Source organism: Limanda limanda, chromosome 5 (assembly GCF_963576545.1).
Source record: "Limanda limanda chromosome 5, fLimLim1.1, whole genome shotgun sequence".
NCBI classification, from domain to species: Eukaryota; Metazoa; Chordata; class Actinopteri; order Pleuronectiformes; family Pleuronectidae; genus Limanda; species Limanda limanda.
Window position 1 is genome coordinate 24,364,455 of NC_083640.1, and position 21,383 is coordinate 24,385,837.

The 21,383-nt window shown below is 41.3% G+C and overlaps 3 protein-coding genes and 1 non-coding gene across 5 annotated transcripts in view; 1 reads left to right on the forward strand and 3 right to left on the reverse strand.

Moving 5' to 3' along the window:
* The window catches only part of ksr2 (kinase suppressor of ras 2), a 96,142-nt gene extending 88,948 nt beyond the window's left edge, over window positions 1-7,194 (reverse strand). For both annotated transcript variants that reach the window (XM_061071840.1, XM_061071841.1), the window contains exon 1: window positions 7,021-7,194. In XM_061071840.1, coding sequence (XP_060927823.1) covers window positions 7,021-7,194 — 174 coding nt within the window. The remainder of the gene's footprint in view (window positions 1-7,020) is intronic.
* Window positions 7,195-9,329: 2,135 nt separating this feature from the next.
* On the forward strand, window positions 9,330-13,368 carry rfc5 (replication factor C (activator 1) 5). Its single transcript, XM_061072396.1, has 11 exons — window positions 9,330-9,461; window positions 10,050-10,114; window positions 10,471-10,607; window positions 10,685-10,764; window positions 10,853-10,926; window positions 11,180-11,339; window positions 11,647-11,728; window positions 11,829-11,958; window positions 12,270-12,347; window positions 12,526-12,580; window positions 12,668-13,368. The coding sequence occupies exons 1-11, from the start codon at window positions 9,415-9,417 to the stop codon at window positions 12,765-12,767; spliced, it is 1,008 nt and encodes a 335-aa protein (XP_060928379.1). The 5' UTR covers window positions 9,330-9,414; the 3' UTR covers window positions 12,768-13,368.
* On the reverse strand, window positions 13,339-21,364 carry wsb2 (WD repeat and SOCS box containing 2). The gene is made up of 9 exons (XM_061072397.1): window positions 21,111-21,364; window positions 20,726-20,894; window positions 19,143-19,345; window positions 18,925-19,056; window positions 16,756-16,856; window positions 15,405-15,601; window positions 15,191-15,280; window positions 14,994-15,110; window positions 13,339-13,969 (listed from the first exon to the last, which is right to left on the reverse strand). Exons 1-9 carry the CDS (start codon window positions 21,127-21,129, stop codon window positions 13,750-13,752), a joined length of 1,248 nt encoding a protein of 415 aa, XP_060928380.1. The 5' UTR covers window positions 21,130-21,364; the 3' UTR covers window positions 13,339-13,749.
* On the reverse strand, window positions 17,750-17,822 carry trnar-acg (transfer RNA arginine (anticodon ACG)). The gene has a single exon. It is a non-coding gene; the product is annotated as a tRNA-Arg (tRNA).
* Window positions 21,365-21,383: the final 19 nt, after the last annotated feature.

The following is a 21,383-nucleotide window of genomic DNA, read 5'->3' on the forward strand; positions in this document are numbered from 1 at the left end:
TATGGTCATTTACATGGTGCCTCTGCACATGTGACACGTTGCCAAGTGGTCACCCAGTGCAGGTCTCGAAGGGCTGGGATGGTGCTGGGGCCAGGAAGGGAGGTAAGTGCTCTGGCCTGGATCTGTAGTCTGGCCTGGGTTAGTACACTGGCCTGGACGGGCTGGGTTAGTGTTTGAGCCTAGAAAGGCAGAGTTGGTGCTGAGGCCTCAACTTTTCTTTTCCTAGACAGGAAATAACATCGGATCAAGCTGATGCACCAATCTATTAATCACCTTTCAGTATCGCCCTCTGGAGGTGAAGATATGAACAACGTGACAAAATGCCCCAGTCTCTACTATCTGTTGAATACATTCACATTTCTGCAGTTTATCATGCTTTTATTTTCTGGCTTTTCATTATATGACAAACTCTGAAATCCATTTTATGAAGACACTCTATTAAATACATCTTTATGTCCTTGTTATTAAAGACGTGTCGCTAATTGAAGTTCCCCTCAGAGGAGGAGGAGCTCTGACCCGTCACTGAACCTGTGCTTATACAAACCAGCTCAATCATTATTATGTCATTATTACCTATTATTTATCATCATATACTTTTTACAACAGCAACGTGCATCTTTGTTTGTGTCATTTTGGAATTCATGTAGCTTTCTGCTGTTCAGACATGAATGTTTCACCTCCACAAAACTATCTGATCACACAACAAAACCAAAAATACATATTCATAGCAGTAAACTTCACAACTAGAACCATAAGTGAAAATGATATATATATATATATATTTCAGTTTCTATCCACATAATACACAGTAACTGGAGGATAATGTGTCTTATCTAATCCAGGGAAAAGACAAAAAGGCATCCGGGATTAACTAAACCATAGAACGACAAATTCAAAGCAAAACACAAACGTTTGAAATGAAGAAAACATAATAGAGCCCTAACATTCTTTACGAAGTAACAACAAACAAAATCACTTTTCTACTTGAGTAAAAGTCAACTTCATCATAAACTACTGTATATTCAGTTTATTACTTAATAGTAGTCTCTCATATTAATATTAACAAACTGCAGATGATGCAACTGAAAATACTTATATCCACATATTAATTATTAGTGTTCTAACAGAGTCTGTGCAGTGGGAACTTGCTCATGACGGGGGGGGGGGGTCTAAGAAAATCGTCCTTTTCAGAGTTACTTTAAAAGGACGTACTTGTTTTCCCTATAACAGCACATATCGCACGTTCGATATTGATCGTTTCAAACTGAATTGGGTCAAAGAATATTCAACAAACCAATGGTGACCACAAGGAAATGACAAAAACATCTTTCAGCACCGGACAGCTCCCACACAGCCACGATTCATAGCACACACACACGTCCAGAAGTCAAATGAAAAGAGGTGAATTTAAATCTGAACAACTGGGCAATTTTAATTGGGTTTCAAGAAGAAAAGGTAAAATATCACAAAATCTGAAGTTAAATCAAGAGTATAACAACAACTTTGCACACAAGCTTTTAACATACTGGTAAACTGGTTATCATACTGGTATATTTCTACAGTCGTGGTATGAGGGGACGCAGGTTGAAAAAGAGTTGCTTGATTCAATCTCATGTGGTTTGAGGCCTTTATAGGCACGTAGAACGGTTTCATACGTACGACAGAGACAAAAAAAGAACAGAAACTTGTCGTGGAAACAACTTCGAGGTGTAAATAGTTAATTCATCCTTAAGCTGTGGTGAAAACTAGAAGGGGCCGAACACACCGGGCTGTGGACCAGGTGTGCAAGCAGAAGCTGCCGGAGCTAACAGGCTAACAAGAGCATGACACAAGCTGGAGATGATCCCTGTTTCTACCACATCTGTGACTGCAGCAGCGACAGAAGGTAAGAAAAGGAAAACATAAATACTACTAACGGCGGTGAGGGGTTCATATGGTTTTATTGAAGCAGACGAACTAAAGTCCTTTTCAGACATGACCTGTGGGTGAAATTGGGAGAATATGCTGCAGAGTTTACAAGTAGTTTCCTTTCACACATGCATAACACAACGGGAGGTTTTCTGCACATACACATTTACAACAGCAACAAATCCTCTGCATTATTCAGGCGAAGTGATGTGTTAACTCTGATGCAAAGATCACGTGATTTTCATTACTTTCTGTATACCCGTGGTTTTCTGGGTTTATAAGTCCTGTCTCCTTCTAACACCAGATTTCTGATACCACCTCTACATTAAACTAGCGGACAGGCTTGTAGGAGCTTTAAAGCATCTTTTTATGATGAGGAAAACCATTCAATGTTCCTCTTATAGACTCAGTAAAACCTATGTTAACACCACAGAACCATGCATACTTCCTAAAATGTTGGAGTGGTCCTTTAAGCAGATTGCTGAAGTGGAGCATATGGTGCTAGTCCCATTTGAGACATGAGCCAAACTGACCCCTTCACAAGTGCTACACTCACGGATAATCCAGATAAACTGATGAACACTCAGTGTAACAAACTAGGACTTCTACACCAGCTTTTGTAATCAGTTAAACTGGAGCCCTGCACTTTCCTGCATTAGAAAAATGTCCAGCACTATCAAACAAGCTTTAACCAAGAGAGTGATGGTCTTTAATCAAAGGAAGACACAGCTTCTGAGTTTAATTTCATACTTTAAAACATCAAATCATTGGCTGCTAGTGCGCACGTATAGTATTCGGATTAACTATACAAAGCTGTAACATACTCAAGTAATTCAAAATACATGAAACATTAGAGAAAATGATTTATATGTAAGAACTAGCAGGTACATTGCATGTGTAAATGCATTATTTGTGTACTAAGCTGGATCTTCACTGAAAGCACTTGATGCTATAGTAATATTATAGTAGACGTATTAAAATGGTAGTTTCAAGATTTAGTAGTCAATTTCCCAAAAGCTGAATATACTTTTTAAAAGAGGAATCTTCAAAATCAAAGCAGCCTACACCTCCCTGTCGTGTTGTCTGTCAGACCCTGATGACATCAGCAGGGTTATTTATCAAACTACACTTTTAATCACACAAACTAAACACACAACACACACAGATCAATATCTAATAATCAATATCTTTCTAATAATAGATGCCATTCGGGTGCTTACGTAGGAGTTTTATGTGTCAGGTGGATACAAACGCAACTATTATTCTCGTTGTACGCGTCTATCTGAAAATAAGGTAAGGTTTGAATTTCTCTCGTTAGCTACGATTGGGTGACGTCTGACTTAAAGCCACATTATCATCTACAGCCTAATTCTCATCAAACATAACAAGCTACTCTTCACATCCTTTGATTTCCTGACTATGAGTAGAAAAATACATTTGTTCCACATCTAATGAATAAACACTGCAAAGCCTTTACCCGTTTCATATACTTGAATATAAAGGAAAAACAACACTTGCCATTATTTTGTTTCACATGAAATACATAACAGGGTTTGCACGTCAGGTTCCTGTGTGTGTGTGTGTGTGTGTGTGTGTGTATGTGTGTGTGTGTGTGTGTGTGTGTGTGTGTGTGTGTGTGTGTGTGTGTGTGTACAGGCCTGAAAACAACAGATCATTCACCATGTGCGTTGATCATTCCAGCGTCTCCCAGGGATACCAGCAACGATGCATAATCATATTAATGGAAACCAGCATTGACACGACATCCAGGTAATGATATGGGCTGCTATTCTGGGTGAAGCTGTTGGCTAAAAGAGGGTCAGTGCTCCGCGCCTCCAACAGATTCTGTCTGAGGCACAATCTGGGTCCTTTGAGTTAATAATAGAGATGGAGAAGCGTCCGTGTCGTGGAGGAATCTCCCATCGACAGCGCGCCCGATACAGATCAGGACAGGTTAACGAGGGAGGCTTTGCGTACGGCTGACGTCATTGTGATCCTGATCAAAACCCCTGGTGGACGACTCATTTGTCGCCGAGGCAATAAGAAGAGTCGCCCTGGAAGGCTCGGAGGGTTTTAACAAGATAAGACGGTTCTCAGGAGAATTTCTTTTTTTTTGCACATGTGAATTAGCTGTGGAGAGCGTTTCTCTTTGTTCTCACTTGTAAAACACGTTTCTTTTCCGATCAGCATTTCTTTCACATGTTAATTTATAAACACAATCAGATAAACTGATAAGCACGGTTCCATCCATCCTAAACTTCTGCAGAAGCACGAGACATATTTCTATTTTTCCCAGTTATTGATAAAAATGTGTTTCAGAGATTGGAGCCTAAATTTAACACAAGAGAGGAAATGCTGCCCACAACAGAACATGACTTTCAAAATATCTCACTCTGACCGGAATTCATGTTGGAATCATTTTGTCTAGTGGAAAAAAATTAAAAATACCTTTCCAATTATCAATTATCATATTTTCAGCACTGTAAACTGTTGCATATACAGTAAAACTATTAGCTTATTGAAAATAATTTTGAAAGTTGGTACAGAATGGTTAAACATAGAGATACATCAATTTGTTTTGTAAATCTCTCACTGTTATGGCTTCAATAAGAGCTTCAGGTCATTCGCAACAAATCTTATCAGAGTTATCAGATTTATATGCATTTATAAATAGAATAAGTGAGAGTGACCAACTACCAAAGGAACCTGAGCTGGGACTTACGTTGTCCTGGAACCTCACTATTTGGAAAAATAGCAAATTAAGAAAACATATTTATCAATTCAAAGCCACATGCACTGTAAATAAGTTACAACACAAGCAAATACAGAAACACGAGTAGCAGACCTCTATAACTTCATAAAGCATTGACTAAAGCCTGGTGCATCCCTCTTTTGGGTCCCCTGGAAACTTCCATTGGCGTTTTTTTGGCTTGCATGTGTTTTCCTGATTTGCTGTGCGTTGAGCTCTCCCAGCCTCTGTAAATCTGGACCATAGGAGGCACTAGAGATCTGAACTTTGACCCTGATTTGAAATCATAGTAATTAATATTTTAATATTTATCATGACTGATATATGAAAGAAACTTTATTTGCAACATGCATCTGTTTTCAGACAAACAAGCTGTTGTGTGCAACCGAGCATCAAACAACAGCAAACAGACATTAAAGCAACTAATCAATCAATGTAATGAAAAGCAGAATCTAAATAAACTCAGTATCTGACTTACAGTATATTCATCAACAGCCCAGTTTCGACTAGTGTCTGATTTGCTGTCACTTGTTTGAGATGTGGTAAAAAAATATATGAAATGAACCTAATGAAACTTGAAATAACACTTGTTTTAACCGGAAATGGTCGATATGCTTTACTGTGTCATAATGTTGTTTAACCACTTCTAGTTTCATACATATGAGTACACCAAACAAAAAGCCAGTGTAAATCAATGGAAACTGAATTATTTGCACTTTGTAAAGCACAGCAGTACTTATACACACTACTTCACTACTATTCATGTACAACCACAACTACAATATCCCTTAAGCATCATATTCCCTGAATTCAATTCAACAGGTAGAAACACATATCTTCTTCTCTCTGAAGGGAAACAGTTTCTCTCTTGCATCACTGCCCTCTGCAGTCTGGAAGAATGTGTGTCACATCACGGCTCATGCTCAGAACATCACTCTATAATAGTGAAGATAGTTTAAAACAATGCAAAGCTACTTAAACAAATAGGCAAACACCCGGGCTGCACATGTTCAGACTTGTCACATTTACATCACTTTTAAAAGGATGATAACTTCCTGGAACTTCGAATGTCCACATCAACACAACTCTGCCCTTTGGAACCGTGGCACAAGAGAAATAATATTTATGCTCCTGTGTTCTCCCAAAGGAAAGTCAGGGTATCAGCCTTCATGCAGCCAGAATAAAAGTTACAACAGCTTCCTGACCTCCTTCAACCTCAATCCCTTTGCCACGGAGCACATAGCTTTGGTACATGTGGATTATTAATCAAATAATGTATTTTTATTTCAAGAAAAGCTGAGGGACTCATTCAAAAAGAGCCCAAACTGAAGAATATCTCTATAATTCATCTAAAATATGATCCATATCTCATTACAATGGATTAAATCCACATGATTTCAGCAGATTGGTTTATTGGCTGTCTCCTCTTCCTGTCCCCAGTCTGTGTAACACCTCCTCTGAGCAGACACATCACCGGGTGTATTACTATATGTTTATATCTTATTTAATTCTGCATCCTCATATTCCTGTCGGGGGGTTTGGGATCAGTGTGACTTCTCTTCTGTGCTGTGTTTTTTATGTAATATCTCAGTGATATTCCCTCTGGGGCTTCACAGTGTGCACACAGACACTCAGCGGTGAGTTTATTGCGACCTTATCTCACTTAACAATGTTTGTTTCTATCTCCTGGGGTCATCACCGACACACTGGGCCTGGCCCTTCACGCTCCTCTGGGTCCCCGGTGCTCGGTGGCTGAGTTTCCAGAAACCTTATCGCACTTTATGGCGTTTTATTCAGTGTATTAGTAGAGAGAGAGCGGGGGGGGGGGGGGGGGGGGCTGCAGGTTGGAGGGGCCACACTCAAACACAACATCATACTTGGATGCGATGGACATTACGTAACGTAACATTTTTTTTTTTTTAGGGGAAGACACCCGCCGGCCAATTACTCGGATAATGACATTTGGTTCCAATCTCACTGATCTGCTCGACTTGCGTAACGGCGGCGCGGCCTGGATGCGCAGGCTGCTGCTGGTGGATTGTAAACACGGGCAGCAGCAGCATCAGCATCAGCAGCCTACAGGCCTCACATATTATTCTGATGGAGAAGAGCCACCTTCTCTCGCCACCACCTGCAGAATGCGCAAGTCTCCACCAGCCCCACTGCAGCCTCCTCCTGATTTATTGCACCGCACTGAGCAGATAGATTTGCACCGGGAGCTTCAATCTGTGCGTATTTACGCAGAAAAGGCAGCAAAACAAAATACATGCACAGTGGCCTAGAAATAAATAAGAGACGGTGACAGCCCCTGTATCGATTCACATTGAAGATGCACAGATTCAGCCATCACCAGCCGTGCTTACCTCCAGCGTGCGTATCTCCTTCTGAGTCAAGTCGTTGGATGTGGCACATTTGGTCCGTAAACCCTCCAAACTGGAAATGCTTATGTCTATCATGTTCTGCACCAACTCGCACTGCTGCAAGGCTTTCTGCAAACTCAGATGCTGCTCCTCGCTTTTTGTCATCTCCTCGTTCATAGTTTGGGTCGAGCAGTGGTCGTTATATCCCCCCCACACTTCTTTTTTTTTTCTTCTGCACTTCAAATAATAACGGAACAGAAGAAAAAAAAAATCAAATAAAAGAAATAAGAGAAATAACAGAACGGGAATTCAGGAGAGAGACGTGGAGGAGCCCACGGAGCAGAGCGACCTGCAGAACGCCATGAAACGAGATGTTGTGGGTTTACAGACGAGCTTTGAGCCGAGAGAGACTCGACTCCATTGCAACAACAGTCCTCGTAGTTCCTGCTGTTTCATCCAGGTGCCTCTGCCTCCTACACCGAGCGCAAGGTGGGGTAGATGCGGAGCGGGTTCCTAAGAGCATCCATCGGGTTCCCCCTGCGAATGGACGGTAGAAATAAGGATGGTGGTGGTAATAATAATAATAATAATAATAATTAAAAAATAAAAATAGAAAAAGCTGATCAGCGCATCATAAGCGGACGTGAAGAGCCCGGTGGGTTTCACTGGTGCTGATGAGAGGACTGGATGCAGGTCCCTGTCTCCCGTGGCAGCAGCAGCATCCCGGTTCGCTCCCACCACACCGACATGTTTCCTGTCAATCAAACCCACAGCAACAGCATCGCAGGCAGCCGAGAGGAGGAGATCTCGCGAGATTAGGGCGGTGGGATCCTCCAGTCTGCAGGCCTGCACCAGGTCCACGCTCATCTCGCTCACTGGCTCAGGAGGGATGGTGGTGGACGTGTGGATGATTGTTATAATGCACATGCAGCTGAATGTGCACGCTGACACACACGCACACACACACACCTGCAGCTCAACACACTGATTTCATCTTTTTAACTTTGTTGACAAATTATTTGGATTTCTCATAATATTTGAACTTATCTTGAGTTCTCTCTGCAAAATCTTGGTCTCAATCAGACGACTCAAAATAAAGGTTACTTATTCAAATAAGAATAAAAAAGAGAAAATGGCATGATTAAAAAAAGTGAAAGTTAAATAACTCAAATATGTTATTGCTATGTGATATATAATTGCTTGATTGACAGGGTCAGGATGCTTTGACAGTGCCCGGAGATAAATCTCAATAATCACAAGATGATTAAAGAGGTAAGACAGTAAAGTGTATATTTCAGTTTCACAAAATTATGTTTATTATTTTTAGAATTGTTCTATTTGTGTCACAGATGTTTACAGATGTTTTGCTCCAATTAAAGGCGCAGCAGAGGAAAAATACAAAATCGTGTTTGAACTGTTCATCCATTTGAAGGGATCACACGTTGAAGAGGATGGGAACTACACTTGTAAAGTATTGGTTTCGGCTCCAAATACAAAATATATGCAAGTAGGCTACACTGCACCTTGGACACAATATGTACAGATATGATGCTTCACATAACCATGTATAATACACAAAAGAATCAGACACTGGACACAGTTGTTGAATGGTAACACAACAGGTCAAAGCAAATAGTCCTTTATTTAAATCCCTTTTTATATAAGAGGGGATTTGGATGTGCCAAGACAAGCCCACAGGCTCCAAGTGATCGTGACAGTGATGGAATTATCTTATAAAACATGATAACGCAAACATAAACTATTGCATGAGTCTAAATTGTTAAATGTGACTGATTGATGTGAAGGATCTGATCTGTTCACATCAGTGTTTTACTCTGACAGCTGCAAACATCGGGTCCAAACTCAAAAGACTGATCCTTAGTTGAATCGTGTATATATATTGTCTCTTGTATTAATTACATCTGAACATGTTTATATTTTTATAAACCTTTTTTATAATTAACATGTTTTTATTTTTAATCTACATTGTTTGTAAAGCACTTTCAGCCGCATTTCTTGTATGAAAGGTGCTAAACTAATTGAAAGTGTATCATTGTTATTGTTGCTGTTATTATTATTAACTTTATTAATATTATATAAATTAGGATTGTTTCGGTAAAAAATGCACTGGCCCCAGAAATGTTTTTACATAATGAAACAAAACTATTAAAATCTTTAAAGTTTTTCATGTTTGGATATTTTACGTTCTCTTTAACGTGTCACCAAAGTCCCCGCCCACCGCAGCAGACATAGCGATCCCATTGGCTGTACGGCGTGACGCGTGACGCACGGTTTGTTGTGCAGCGCGCGAAACTCAGCAGCGGAAACAAGAGTCTGAAAGAGTGAAAGCACGAATCCAGCTCAAGTGGATCTGAGTTTCTACAGAGAACTGGTCCCATGGCTGACACCAGTAAAGCACCGGACCGGTCCAGGAACCTGCCCTGGTGAGTGAGCAGCTGTTTACATCCGGTTAGCATCAGCTAGCTAGCCTGTAGCCTGTGAGCCAGCAGGAAGCAGCGTGTCGATCTGTGTCCTGAGAAGTAAACAAAACAGTTTTCAAGCTTTTAACGGGAAACGTCAGATTCTCCTCATGTTTGTGTTGATGATTAAAACTGATCCAAGGCCAGTGTGTAGCATTGTGGTGGCTAACAGGTGTAGCTAGCATCGCAGCTAGGATCGCTGTGCTGCTGCAGCTGCCACGAGTTTTAAACTTGTACATTTTAGTTGATTGTATTTGTGTGTGGTGCAAACACGTGTGAGCCGAATTGTAGAGTGACACAAACACAACGTGAAGTCGTGAGTGTTTATTAAGTGTATCGCTTATTAACCCGAATATTTGAATGCGAAGTTATAAAGTGGAGAAATTCAAATGAGGTCCGTTCTGACGTGATACTTGTCAGAGATTAACGTTGCTAATCCGTTATATTCAAACCAGTATAAATTACTGAGCTCGTAGTTAATGCTGCAAGAGTCATTTAGCTATAGCAAATATTTGTAATAAATGTGTATTAATCATGTGTTTCTGCTTCCAGGGTCGAGAAGTACAGACCTCAGAAACTTGATGATCTGATCTCACACAAAGATATTCTGACCACCAGTAAGTGTGTGGACCCACTGAATTAAATATATGTTAAACTCATTAAGTGACCAATAACATGGTTTATGAGTCAACATCTAACTTATATTTGTCTTAGTTTTGTCACATTTTCTCTGTAAAGAACTCAAATTGTACTTGAATTAAGAAGTTATATATACTTCAATGTGAATAACTTCTGTCTGTCATTGACTCATATCTTTGTCTAAATTAGTGGTATTGTCAGTGACATTATAAAATAATAACAAAAGCCACAGCTTTCCTACTTGTCCTCATGTTTTAAATCAGTAATATTATTTAAAAGAACCATGTCTTCTACGTCCTGTTATTCTTTTCAAACCCCGGTTTCCTCTCCACAGTCCAGAGGTTTATCAGCGAGGACAAGCTCCCCCACCTCCTGTTCTACGGCCCCCCTGGAACAGGCAAGACCTCCACCATCCTGGCCTGTGCCCGGCAGCTGTACAAGGACAAAGAGTTCAACTCCATGGTGTTGGAGGTACGTTGGTGGTTTTTATTCACTCTGGTGTGACGGCTTCTGCCTGATTTGATGTTTATCTCTGATTTGTTTTGCAGTTAAACGCATCGGACGACCGAGGAATCGATGTGGTACGAGGACCCGTCCTGAGCTTTGCCAGCACACGCACCATCTTCAAGTAAGACTGGAGTTTCTCTCTATCTGCAACATATACCCACAAGGGGAGGTATATAAACTACCATGTGTCCGTCCCCCTTGTCCCCCAGGAAGGGCTTCAAGTTGGTGATACTGGACGAGGCCGATGCCATGACCCAGGACGCCCAGAATGCATTGCGACGAGGTGAGCCATCTGTTCGGCCGAGCGCCGCCCACTGAGAGCCGCACGGCTCAATGAGCAGCCAGACAAATTGGCTGCTGGTGAATTACAGGCTGGTTCATCCCTGATATTCATTTATAAAATCCCTGTGTGAAGATCTGCGGATTTAGTTCAAACCGGAACTTGTGAACAAAAACTCTGTTCATTGCAGCTTTAGGTTCTTTCTGACTTGTGCTTTCTCTTCCCTTCTCTCTCTCTCTCTCTCTCTCTCTCTCAGTGATTGAGAAGTTCACAGAAAACACTCGCTTCTGTCTCATCTGCAACTACCTGTCCAAGATCATCCCGGCTCTGCAGTCCCGCTGCACCAGGTTTCGCTTCGGCCCGCTGTCCCCAGACCAGATGGTTCCCCGACTGGAGTATGTGGTCCAGCAGGAGAGGTGTGTGTGTTGTGTGTGTGTGTAGGTTGTGAAGTAGAAACGTGTTTTCCTTTTGACTGTCTGCAAACTAGTGAGTCACACAAAGGGGCCTGAATTTAGATTATGTAGATCAGTAATAGTAGAGTGAAATTGTGTGTGTATTTCTTTATGGCATTTATACAACGATTTCACAATTAGCGATACATTACAGTGCATATATATGTTTAAATATTGGCAAATGTAAACAATTATGTTTAAATATCTACAGATATAAACATTACAGTACTTATTCAATGCTAATTCAAAAATTGTTTCTTCTTTTTGTTAGTATTGACGTCACTCCAGATGGAATGAAAGCCATCGTGACTTTATCATCCGGTGACATGAGGAGGTCTCTCAACATCCTGCAGGTAAAAGATCATGATCATTCTGCTTTTTAAACAAAACGTTCCATGTCAGCTAAAGACATCAGTGTTTTGGGGGTTAACCAGCGTGACTCTGTGGTTCCAGAGCACCAGCATGGCGTATGGGAAGGTCACAGAGGACACAGTGTACACCTGCACTGGTCACCCTCTCCGCTCAGACATCGCCAACATCCTCGACTGGTCCCTCAACAAGGACTTCACCTCATCATACAAACGTATCCTTGTCTTCCAGGCTCATGACCTCAGCAGGACAATGATCAATATGTGACATGCAACCCAAGGTTTTTTGTCTAATTCTGTACAATTCAGAAAAGACTAAACATTGTAAAGAAGCTGTTCATTCAGGGAATTTCTTTCTTGCAACTGATTAAACTGACTGACAGCGTCATAGAGTTGAAGCTACTAAATCTGTTTGACACTCAAATGGAAGGAAAGTGAAGAAAGAAATAGACTAAAACGCAGTCACTTCTCAAACTGAATTAAACACATAGTATAAGCAGTTCAGTCCTTAACGTCGTCCTCTCAGAAATCCTGCAGCTGAAGACGTTGAAAGGTTTGGCTCTGCACGACATCCTCACTGAGGTTCACCTGCTCGTCCACAGAGGTGAGGCCACAGCTGACGTCTTCACACAAATATTCAATCATAACTTAAATGGAAATGAAGATACTTGGCTTAAAATTAGAAAATTGTGTTTTATTTTATTTAAAGAAACCCTAAAATGCAAACACATAAACCATGTTGTACAAATTCATTCATTTTAATCTTTTTCCCCCATTTTCAGTGGACTTTCCTCCCCATATCCGGATCGGTCTGCTCATCAAGTTGGCCGACATAGAGTAAGTGATATGTAACGGAACATGAACTGGAATGAAAGCCACCAGGTCAGATTCTCCTTGTTTCTGATCCTGTTGTCGTCTCCTCAGACACAGACTCGCCTCTGGAACCGATGAGAAGATCCAGCTGAGCTCCATGGTGGCAGCTTTCCAGGCAGTGAGAGACCTGGTGGTCAGCGAAGCCTCGTAGATCCAGGAACTGTCTCCTGAACGTAAACCAGAGTCACGTGAAGAGGAGGAAATAGTCAATGATTCATGAGTGGCCACAGTCAGTCTGTTTGTACCACAGTGAAGAGCAACTGGACCACACTGCTACATCCAGTACTGGGCAATAGAGAAACTTTCAGAGAGATGTTGGTCTTTTCTATCCTCTTGTCTTTTTCAATGTAACTAAAACCTTTTAAACAGTTTGAACAAAGTCCTGCCAGGTGCTTTCTGGAAGGATGTACACTGTCCTCTCGATTGGTTTGAAAGAAGCGAGCAACCTTTTCTCAGCTCTTCAATCTGCCACCTCTGGTCAAACTGGTGTGAAACCACAACTTTGATTGTTTTTGGAAGGAAGCAGATGTCTTCACGTGTCCACTGCTCAGCACTTCTCCATCTGAGTCACTCCCGAGCAAGAGGAAATGGAAAACAGTTCATCTCGTCCCCGAGGCACTTCCCTCCCTTCTGTGGGCACCTAGTTCAAATATGGACTCTTCATTATCAGTTGCTGATAAATTCCCCGTCTGTCTGTAAAAATAAAAGCTCTGAGACATGTAAAATGTTTAATTCTGTTTAATAAAATTATTTCCTATATATTCCGGTTTCTATATTTTACATTAACAACAAACATGTGCAGGTACAGTTGCAGGTCGTGTGTTGTTCCCTTATGATAAACACAGGAATTAGAAATTAGATATGTACACAATAAATTAACAGTATAAAAGTGTGATATTCAAGTCATATATATATGAGCATTGAGTTAATACATCGTTTTACAGTAGTAGTGCAATAAATTAAATCCTTAGTGCAGTAAATGTTGCATCTAAACTCGATGACGTTAAGAGCTGCTTCCTGCGTCGAGCTGTGGAAGCATCGTTTAATCAATCTGCAAACAAAGGCATTTTATTAGTGGTCAGTGTATAATAATCACTTAGTTGCATTGTTTGGTTATTTTTAAATGTCCGTGTTCAGCCTCTCCACTCCTCCTCTTCCTCCTCCTCGGAGCTCCGGGTCCTGAGGCGCTCGGGGATGTTCCTGTACGTGAGGTACTGCAGGATCCTCTTGGGGAGGGGCAGCGGCTCCAGCTGGTGCGTGGACACCGAGTGGCGCAGGATGGATCGGCACAGGTGGCACAGGCTGGGCACCGTCCTGGGCGCCTTCCAGAACCTCACGTGGCCGTCTCTGGTTCTGCCAGAGGGGGGATGGGGGGGCGTACACAGTTGGTGAGTGTGAGCAAACATGAGTAAACATGAGAACCAGCTCGAGAACGATGTTGATTAAGTTCACTTTGAAAATGCGCTGGTTCAAAATGTCATTGTTTGCACGAGAGATGTTGAACACGAGTTGTCGTTTTGGTAAAATATCTGAAAACATTTGTAGGAGTTTATGTTTGTTTATAAGCAAGATTACACAAAAACAACTGAACGTGTTTCCACAAAACTCTGTGGATGGATGTGGGATCAGTCAGTGATGAAGAAATTATGTTTTGGTATCAGGGGAAGATCCAGCACTTTACAAATAAATTACAAGCTAGGAAGTTTTCAACTTTTTCCTTAATGTCTCAGAGTCATTCTATATCTTGATGAAAAACTCAGACATGTTAAGGGGATTGTTATATATAAATATGTTCAGGTCCAAATAAAACAATCAGGATCTAGAGAATTTGAGGCCTAGTAACCACCACACAGTACCTGCAGAGAGAGCAGGTACCCTTAGGTTTAAAAGATTTTTCTTATAAACAGTCATTCATTCTTTTTTAATTGAGAGAGGCAGCAGCATTTAGTAGTGTTGCATTGTGGGTTACACATGTGCTATTAATGGATTAGGCAAGCAACTGTTTTTAAGTTTGTCTGTAATGAGTCTTTCAGGAATTATTAAGTGTTTAGTTTGCTCACTTTAAGCACCATGAGTTTCTGAAGTTCCTTCTGAAACATGATCTGATGCCACAGATGAAATTAATTCATGTGAAAAATGTGTTCCCACAACAGACAAACTTCTAAAAGACGGAATGTGATGCAGTTGAATGATTTGAAAACAATTGTTTTTCATTTGGAGTGATGGCACAGAAGTGTAATCTGCCCAAGGAGTAATTTGGATTAATTCCAATCCAGTGCAGTTCACATTGACCCCGACCACTGTCCGGTCAGAGGAGAAGCTAAAAAGCTCTTAGCGTCTTCATGAGGTCAGAAGTTTGTGAGGTGGATTTATTTACCCTGTGGCGACCACGCCCCCTTGTGGATGGTAGTCGCAGCAGAGTCCGTTGGAGTCTCTGTCGGCTTTGGTCTGCATCACCATCCCTTTGTTTCCCGGCTCCCAGATCAGAAGAGCTCTGCAAACACACACGTGTCTGAAATCAGTTTCTGCAAAGTGCGAGAGACGTTCACACGACGATGTGATCAACCTGCTCACCTGCAGTCGGTCACGATGGACAAGTGCAAACCGTTGGGAGAGAATTGTATCGCTGAGATCTGGTTTTGCCCGTAATCGTCAAAGTAGTCACTGTGGAGGAAAGGAAAGTGTTTAGGGACGATGACATTAAAGACCTTATGCTGAGAGAACCTTCAAGTGCATGTCTTGAATGAAAACTGTTGGGAAAAGAAGAGAGACTCAAGTGTAAACTCACACCAGCGTGGCCAGTTTCTCTGCGGTGTACGGGTCCCAGAGGTCGATCCACCAGCTGGAGCCGCTGAACGCCGCAGTGGCGAGCAGCGCCCCATCAGGAGAGAAGTCACAGGAAGACAGGAGGTACAAGGTCTTCCTGTTCCCGCCGGTCAGGTTCCTGATGAACGTGTACGAGCGTAAACTCCACAGACAAACCATCTGAAGAGGGGGGGGGCGAGGAGCAGAGGTTACTTTGCTGTGAGGATCATTATTTCCTCTTCCTGGCCTACAAGCAGTGAGCAGCTGCACTGATAAACAATCTATTGATTTGATTTACAGCTCTACAACCACACAGCAACGCAGTTTAAAGTGATTGTGATCTGAAAGTCTGGATCTGCTCAGTGAAACGTCGTCTGTTTTTCTTTCTCGTGACGACTTGTCCGAGTCGAGGTCTGGAGAAGTTTCCTGCTGCTTTAAATGTCTCATAATGAAAATGAAACGGCTCATGTTTCTGTTCGTCTAACGGAAACTCAACACGGGCGAGGATGAAGAGAAGCAGATCGCTGCATCACAGAGCGAGAGATTTATATCACAAATCAAATGTCTGAAAAGCTTCATGTCACTTAGATAAATCCACTTGGACGTTCAGTTACATTAGTGCTTGATACAAAACAACACATAACTAAATGTTAGAGCCAATAAAATCTTCCACAATTATTCGCTATCAAAGGAAATGTTTCCCCTCATAATCACATAAAACAGGCTCGTGATCAGAAGCTGAAATTCAACGTGAGGATTCATACGAGTAACAGATGAGAGGAAAAGAGAAGAGGAGATAAAAACAACACACTCTGCCTTTAGTTCACATATTTACACGAGCGTACGGCACAGAATCTGTTTTTCAAGTTTTTAAAAAATAATTAACTAAGAATCTTTCTGTCTGAACAATCCCAAAGTCCTGAGCTGCCTGCACAAGGCAGACTAACTAATAACAATGTAATCTATTACTCAAAGACAACACCTCAAAACACAGGATCAAACAACACAGGCACTTGATGCAGGATTGTGATTTTGTTTATGTTTTATCCTTTTACACAAACTTTTTAAAATGGAAAATGTGATTCAATCCAAGGATTTTACACAAAACGGCAGGTTTACTTATTTCGGAAATCTGAAATCGACACAGAATAAAGATTAAAAACCTTGAAATGAGGATTGAAGACATTTTGAAGACTTGTAGCTAGGAACTCTCAAACTCTATGATAATAATAAAGTATAATATATAATACTGGAAATTCAAATTGTGTCTCTTATTGCTGCTTCTGATGCATGTGTGTCTCTTTACAGGTTTTTATAACTTCTCTGTCACTCACTCGGTCGAACCTCCCGACGGAGGCGATCATGCTGCAGTCCGGAGACACGCAGCAGCAGCTGATCCAGTCCTTGTGGCCCGACAGCACCTGCACCTTCTTCCCTGCAACACACGGCACATTCAGTGTTTAAACACTTCAACGTGAACATTTGTTTGCCTTCGCCTCTTTATTCAAACAGAGGGTTTTTACTCCGCCTGCACTGAGTGGTGATTAAACACGGACGAGGTGATGAACACACAGAGAGAAACACGATTTACAAACTCTCCTGTTTGCTCGTAGTCGACAATTTATCATAAACAGACCAGAGTCACTGCAGATATCAATACAGTCTGCATCTGTTTCCATTTTATTTATGTTTAATGTTTTATTATGTGAAGAATTGTGTTAGGAAGTGATAAACATTTTTATAACTATTATTATACATTAACTAATTACTAATTCAGTGTTACTTCAAACTAAGGGGCATGATCTGATCTGGAGGAACAGACACATTTATTTCCTGAGGTTTGATTCATGTGTTGAACATTTCGGGTCTTGTTATCATACATGTTAGTGTTAGTCATTAAATTAATCTTTACTTAGTTGTAATATGTGTTAAGATAACGAGGTTAATCCAACATTTCTGGTAGAAGTGGAGGAAACGTTTGGTGAAGTGTTGATGTGGAAGGTTTTGGATCCTGAAGGACTGAAGAACTGCTTGTTTAAGAAATAAAATTATCTTAATTATTGTAAAATTATGATTATTTTTACCCCAAAAGTCGGATATTATTTATTTTGCTTTATTTGATAAAACTACGGTGAGTTTCAGTGACTTAAATTTGGTGGATGAGCAGCAGAAAGAAGCCTCTGTGATTTAAAAAGTGAAGATCAAAAGAGAAAAGAACTAAGATCAAAGCAGAAGCTGAAGTTAAAAGTAATATCATAATTATTTTCTACATCAATGTTTAAGTAACTAATAAAGAAAAACAAAGTCTGAAGCAAAGACGAAAAGGATCGAGCCAGCCAGGAGTCGAACCTAGAATCTTCTGATCCGTAGTCAGACGCGTTATCCATTGCGCCACTGGCCCGAGGACGTATCACCATGGTGACCAAAGAGTACTTCAAGGGCGATGCGGTATCTCACACCTTTTTGATTGTCGCTATAAAAAACACACGTGTACATCGTGACGTTAATTTAATTCTACATAATGACGATGACTGCAAGAAAATAAAGATCGATCTATTCTTAAATCACCCGATGTCTTTGGAGAAGCTGAAACTCAAGTCTTTGGAATGGCCGATTTTTTACAAATGTCTTTGAACTCACCATCAAGGAGTGTTTTTCACAACAAAAACAAAAAGAATATTCAAATATTTGGAAGTTTTTCTGCAGATTATTGGAGTTAAATGAAACACTGGGCCGCAGCAGAGACTGGAAATAAATATAGACTCATGATCAGTTTGAGGAAATGCTCAACTCAGGAATGGAAAGAATGAAGTCAATGAGCTAAAACGTGCAAATGAACAAAGTCAAATGAAAACAACACCCGGAATAAAAACAGATGATATCTCAGGATGTAAAAGAGATAAACAGAATCCGCCTGGAATGTAAACAACAGATATTCCCTTTAACCACATGAGGAAATGTGTGTTAACAGTGAAACAGTGGAGTTTTTAATTGCTTGTGAAAACCACTCGAACAATAAGCTTTTTTTCACAAAAGCTTAAAGACAAAAAAGGTTAAAAAAGTGATAGAATGTGCACAAGTTGGACGTTAAAAGCGTTTGAGCTATTTATTGTATCTTATAGAAACAGTGGAAATCATTATAACACCATGAATAGTTTAGGGAAATGGTCGACACAGGAATGGAAAGAATTAGTAGTTCATTTAGTCTCTTGGATCAAATGAAAATTAAACAAAATATGCACCATTAAAAACAGACGATATCTCAGGATGTAAAATAAATAAAACAGAATCCGCCTGAAATGTAAACAACAGCGATTCCCTTTAACTACATCAGAAGGAGTTGTGTTTGCTTTGGGAAACAGTGTAGTCGTATCAGCACTGGAAATGATGTTATCACAGACTTCCTCTGGAAAAAAGACAGGAGTCTCTCTGGGACTTTGTCTCTGGAGAAGCGTTGTGTCTGGACTTGTCATCACTTGCTACTTAACACAAACTGCACATACCTTTCTGAGCCAGGTCCCAAATCCTCAGGGTTTTGTCCCGGGAGGACGACACCAGCGTGAGCGTCCCGTTCTGAGGGAAGACCAGGTCCCTCACGACGCCTTCATGGCCGTGGAGGTCAAACACAGCATCACCTGAAAGGAGAATGAATCAGAAGAAGTAATTTACAATCAGGTTACAGCACAGACCACGTCCCCACCAGCAGAACTACAGTCCTCACCTGTTAGGACATTCCAGATCTTGATGACCCCGGTCTCCAGGCCCGTGGCCAGGAGCAGGCTGTTGCTCCCTTTGGACGATGTGTTCCCCGGCCGTGCAGCAGCGCCGGATCTCGGGGGTCTGGGCCCGAAGGCGAGACCCCACACCGGGTGACCGCAGCTAAAGCTCTTGTCTCCTCGGTCGGTTTCTCCGCTCTGATCCTCTCTGTGACAGAAAGGAACATTAAACATGCAGATAGAGTAAATAATTCAATGATCCGGCCTTGATGTGTCGCACATTTAACGACTAGGAAAGTCTGAATAAAACCTGTTTGATGTGAGTCACTGAATGTTGCCTCTGTTGACTCCTTCATTATTATCATGCACTGGTATGTAAACACGAAGGGAGACGATCACACTGACAAATTAATCCATATTAACAAATGTTCAGGAGCCATAGAAACCAGAATTTAAATGCACAATGTGATAAATGATATATGAGGATAAATGAGACACTGAAATAAAGTCAAAATTCAGTCAAGAAATCGGAAGAAAACTATTTTTTCAAGTTTCTGTTGCACTTTTATATGAATTATTGTAGTTTTTCCGTCTTTCCAAAAGTCAGCTTCTATTGAGCAATGACATTTTGCTCCAGCTTCTTAATCTCTTTTAACGTCACAATCAAGATAAACAGAACAGCTGCATGTGATGTTTGCATCACAGGAACAAGAGGACAACTTAATAAGTATTTGGCTAATCAAGTAAATGAATGAATAAATGTTTGTTGTTGTGTTGATTAATCAGAGAAGAAGAAAACTGTCAAATCTATAAATACTTGATCTGTGATTTTATACATTTGCCAAGTAAAACATATGAAAACAATTAGACCAGAAATTATAGATTTGATTTGATACTCAGCTAAACACGACAATATTTACTTTACTTTTACCTTATTTATTCATGTACTTCATTCTGTATATTAGACCATTTGTTTTCTGTTGAACTCTCATTAATAAGTATATTATTATTACATTTTCCTTGTATCATTTCATACACATGATAACTAAAAGGCAGATTCATTAATGATTAACTAATTGTTGTTGTGTGCAGCCCTTGTCATTTCCTATGTGGCTCCTCCAGATTATCAAGCTCATGGTTAAGGAAGTTTACTAACCCTAAACCTAAATCATGAATACATGTTTGTTGTGGTGTTGATCAGTTAATCAAGAAGAAGAAAACTGTCAACTCTATTAATACTTGATCTATGATGTTATTAATTTTCCATGTAAAACACAGGAAAACAATTAGACCATAAATGGTAGATTTGATTTTATCCTCAACTAAACACCACAATATTTACTTTACTTTTATCTCGATTATTATTCTTATTTATTAATTTGTGTGTTCTGTTGAACTCTCATCAATAAGTGTATTATCCTTACATTTTCCTTGTTGTATCATTTCATACACATGATCAATAAAAGGCAGATTCATTAATGATTAAAGACTTGTTATTGTGTGCAGCCCTGGTTATCTCCTCCAGTTTATCAGGCTCACGGACACCTGAACGCACCGTGTGGATTTAAATACCGGGTGGTAAACCTACTCTGAGTCGAGGGGCCAGGCGACCACCCACACGATGCCGTGGCCCATGGACCAGGCGAACCAGGCTCCGTCCGGGGAGAAGTCCACGCTCCAGGTCTCGCAGCCGGCCCGGCCGAGCAGGGACGGCGGCCGCCGGGTCTTCAGCTCCAGGAGGAAAGCCGGGTCCGAGGCTGCAGGAGGAGGTTACAAGGGGGGAGAAGAGTGAAGTGAACCCGGCTGATGGATCCAGCCCTCCCCGGTACTGAGCTTCACCATGCCCGGGTGATCCCGCTCCCTCTCCCCGGGCCAGCAGCGCCCCTCCGCCGGGTTAACACTCCCCCTCGCCCCGCTGCCTGGTGCCGGAGGGTCGCGATGACAACAACCATGATTATCATTAATCCACTTACGTGTTTCCGTGGAGCACATCGTTGTGTGTTCTGTTCCCTTTTCCTCACATTCTCCGCGGTATCGCCCGCTTCTGGAATCCGTCCTCCGGGCACCTTGGACCCCGGGTGTCCATGCAAACGAAGCCGGGGCAGGGTGCTTGTTTCCCGGGTGAAGCTGCTGGGATGTTCCGCTGGTGTCGGAGCTGCTGGGATGTTCTACTGGTTTCCCTGACGCCTCCGTCACTTTCCACCATTGGACTGTTTCACAACGTGATCCTGTTCAGTGTCATTACG

Coding starts and splice junctions, on each gene's coding strand:
- rfc5 (XM_061072396.1), top strand. CDS start 9,415: ATGGCTGACACCAGTAAAGCACCGGACCGGTCCAGGAACCTGCCCTG. Junction 11,959..12,269: donor CTTCACCTCATCATACAAAC/GTATCCTTGTCT, acceptor TCGTCCTCTCAG/AAATCCTGCAGCTGAAGACG. Junction 12,581..12,667: donor ATCAAGTTGGCCGACATAGA/GTAAGTGATATG, acceptor TCGTCTCCTCAG/ACACAGACTCGCCTCTGGAA.
- wsb2 (XM_061072397.1), bottom strand. Junction 15,602..16,755: donor CCGTCGGGAGGTTCGACCGA/GTGAGTGACAGA, acceptor CCCCCTCTTCAG/ATGGTTTGTCTGTGGAGTTT. Junction 15,111..15,190: donor TCCATCGTGACCGACTGCAG/GTGAGCAGGTTG, acceptor GTGTGTTTGCAG/AGCTCTTCTGATCTGGGAGC.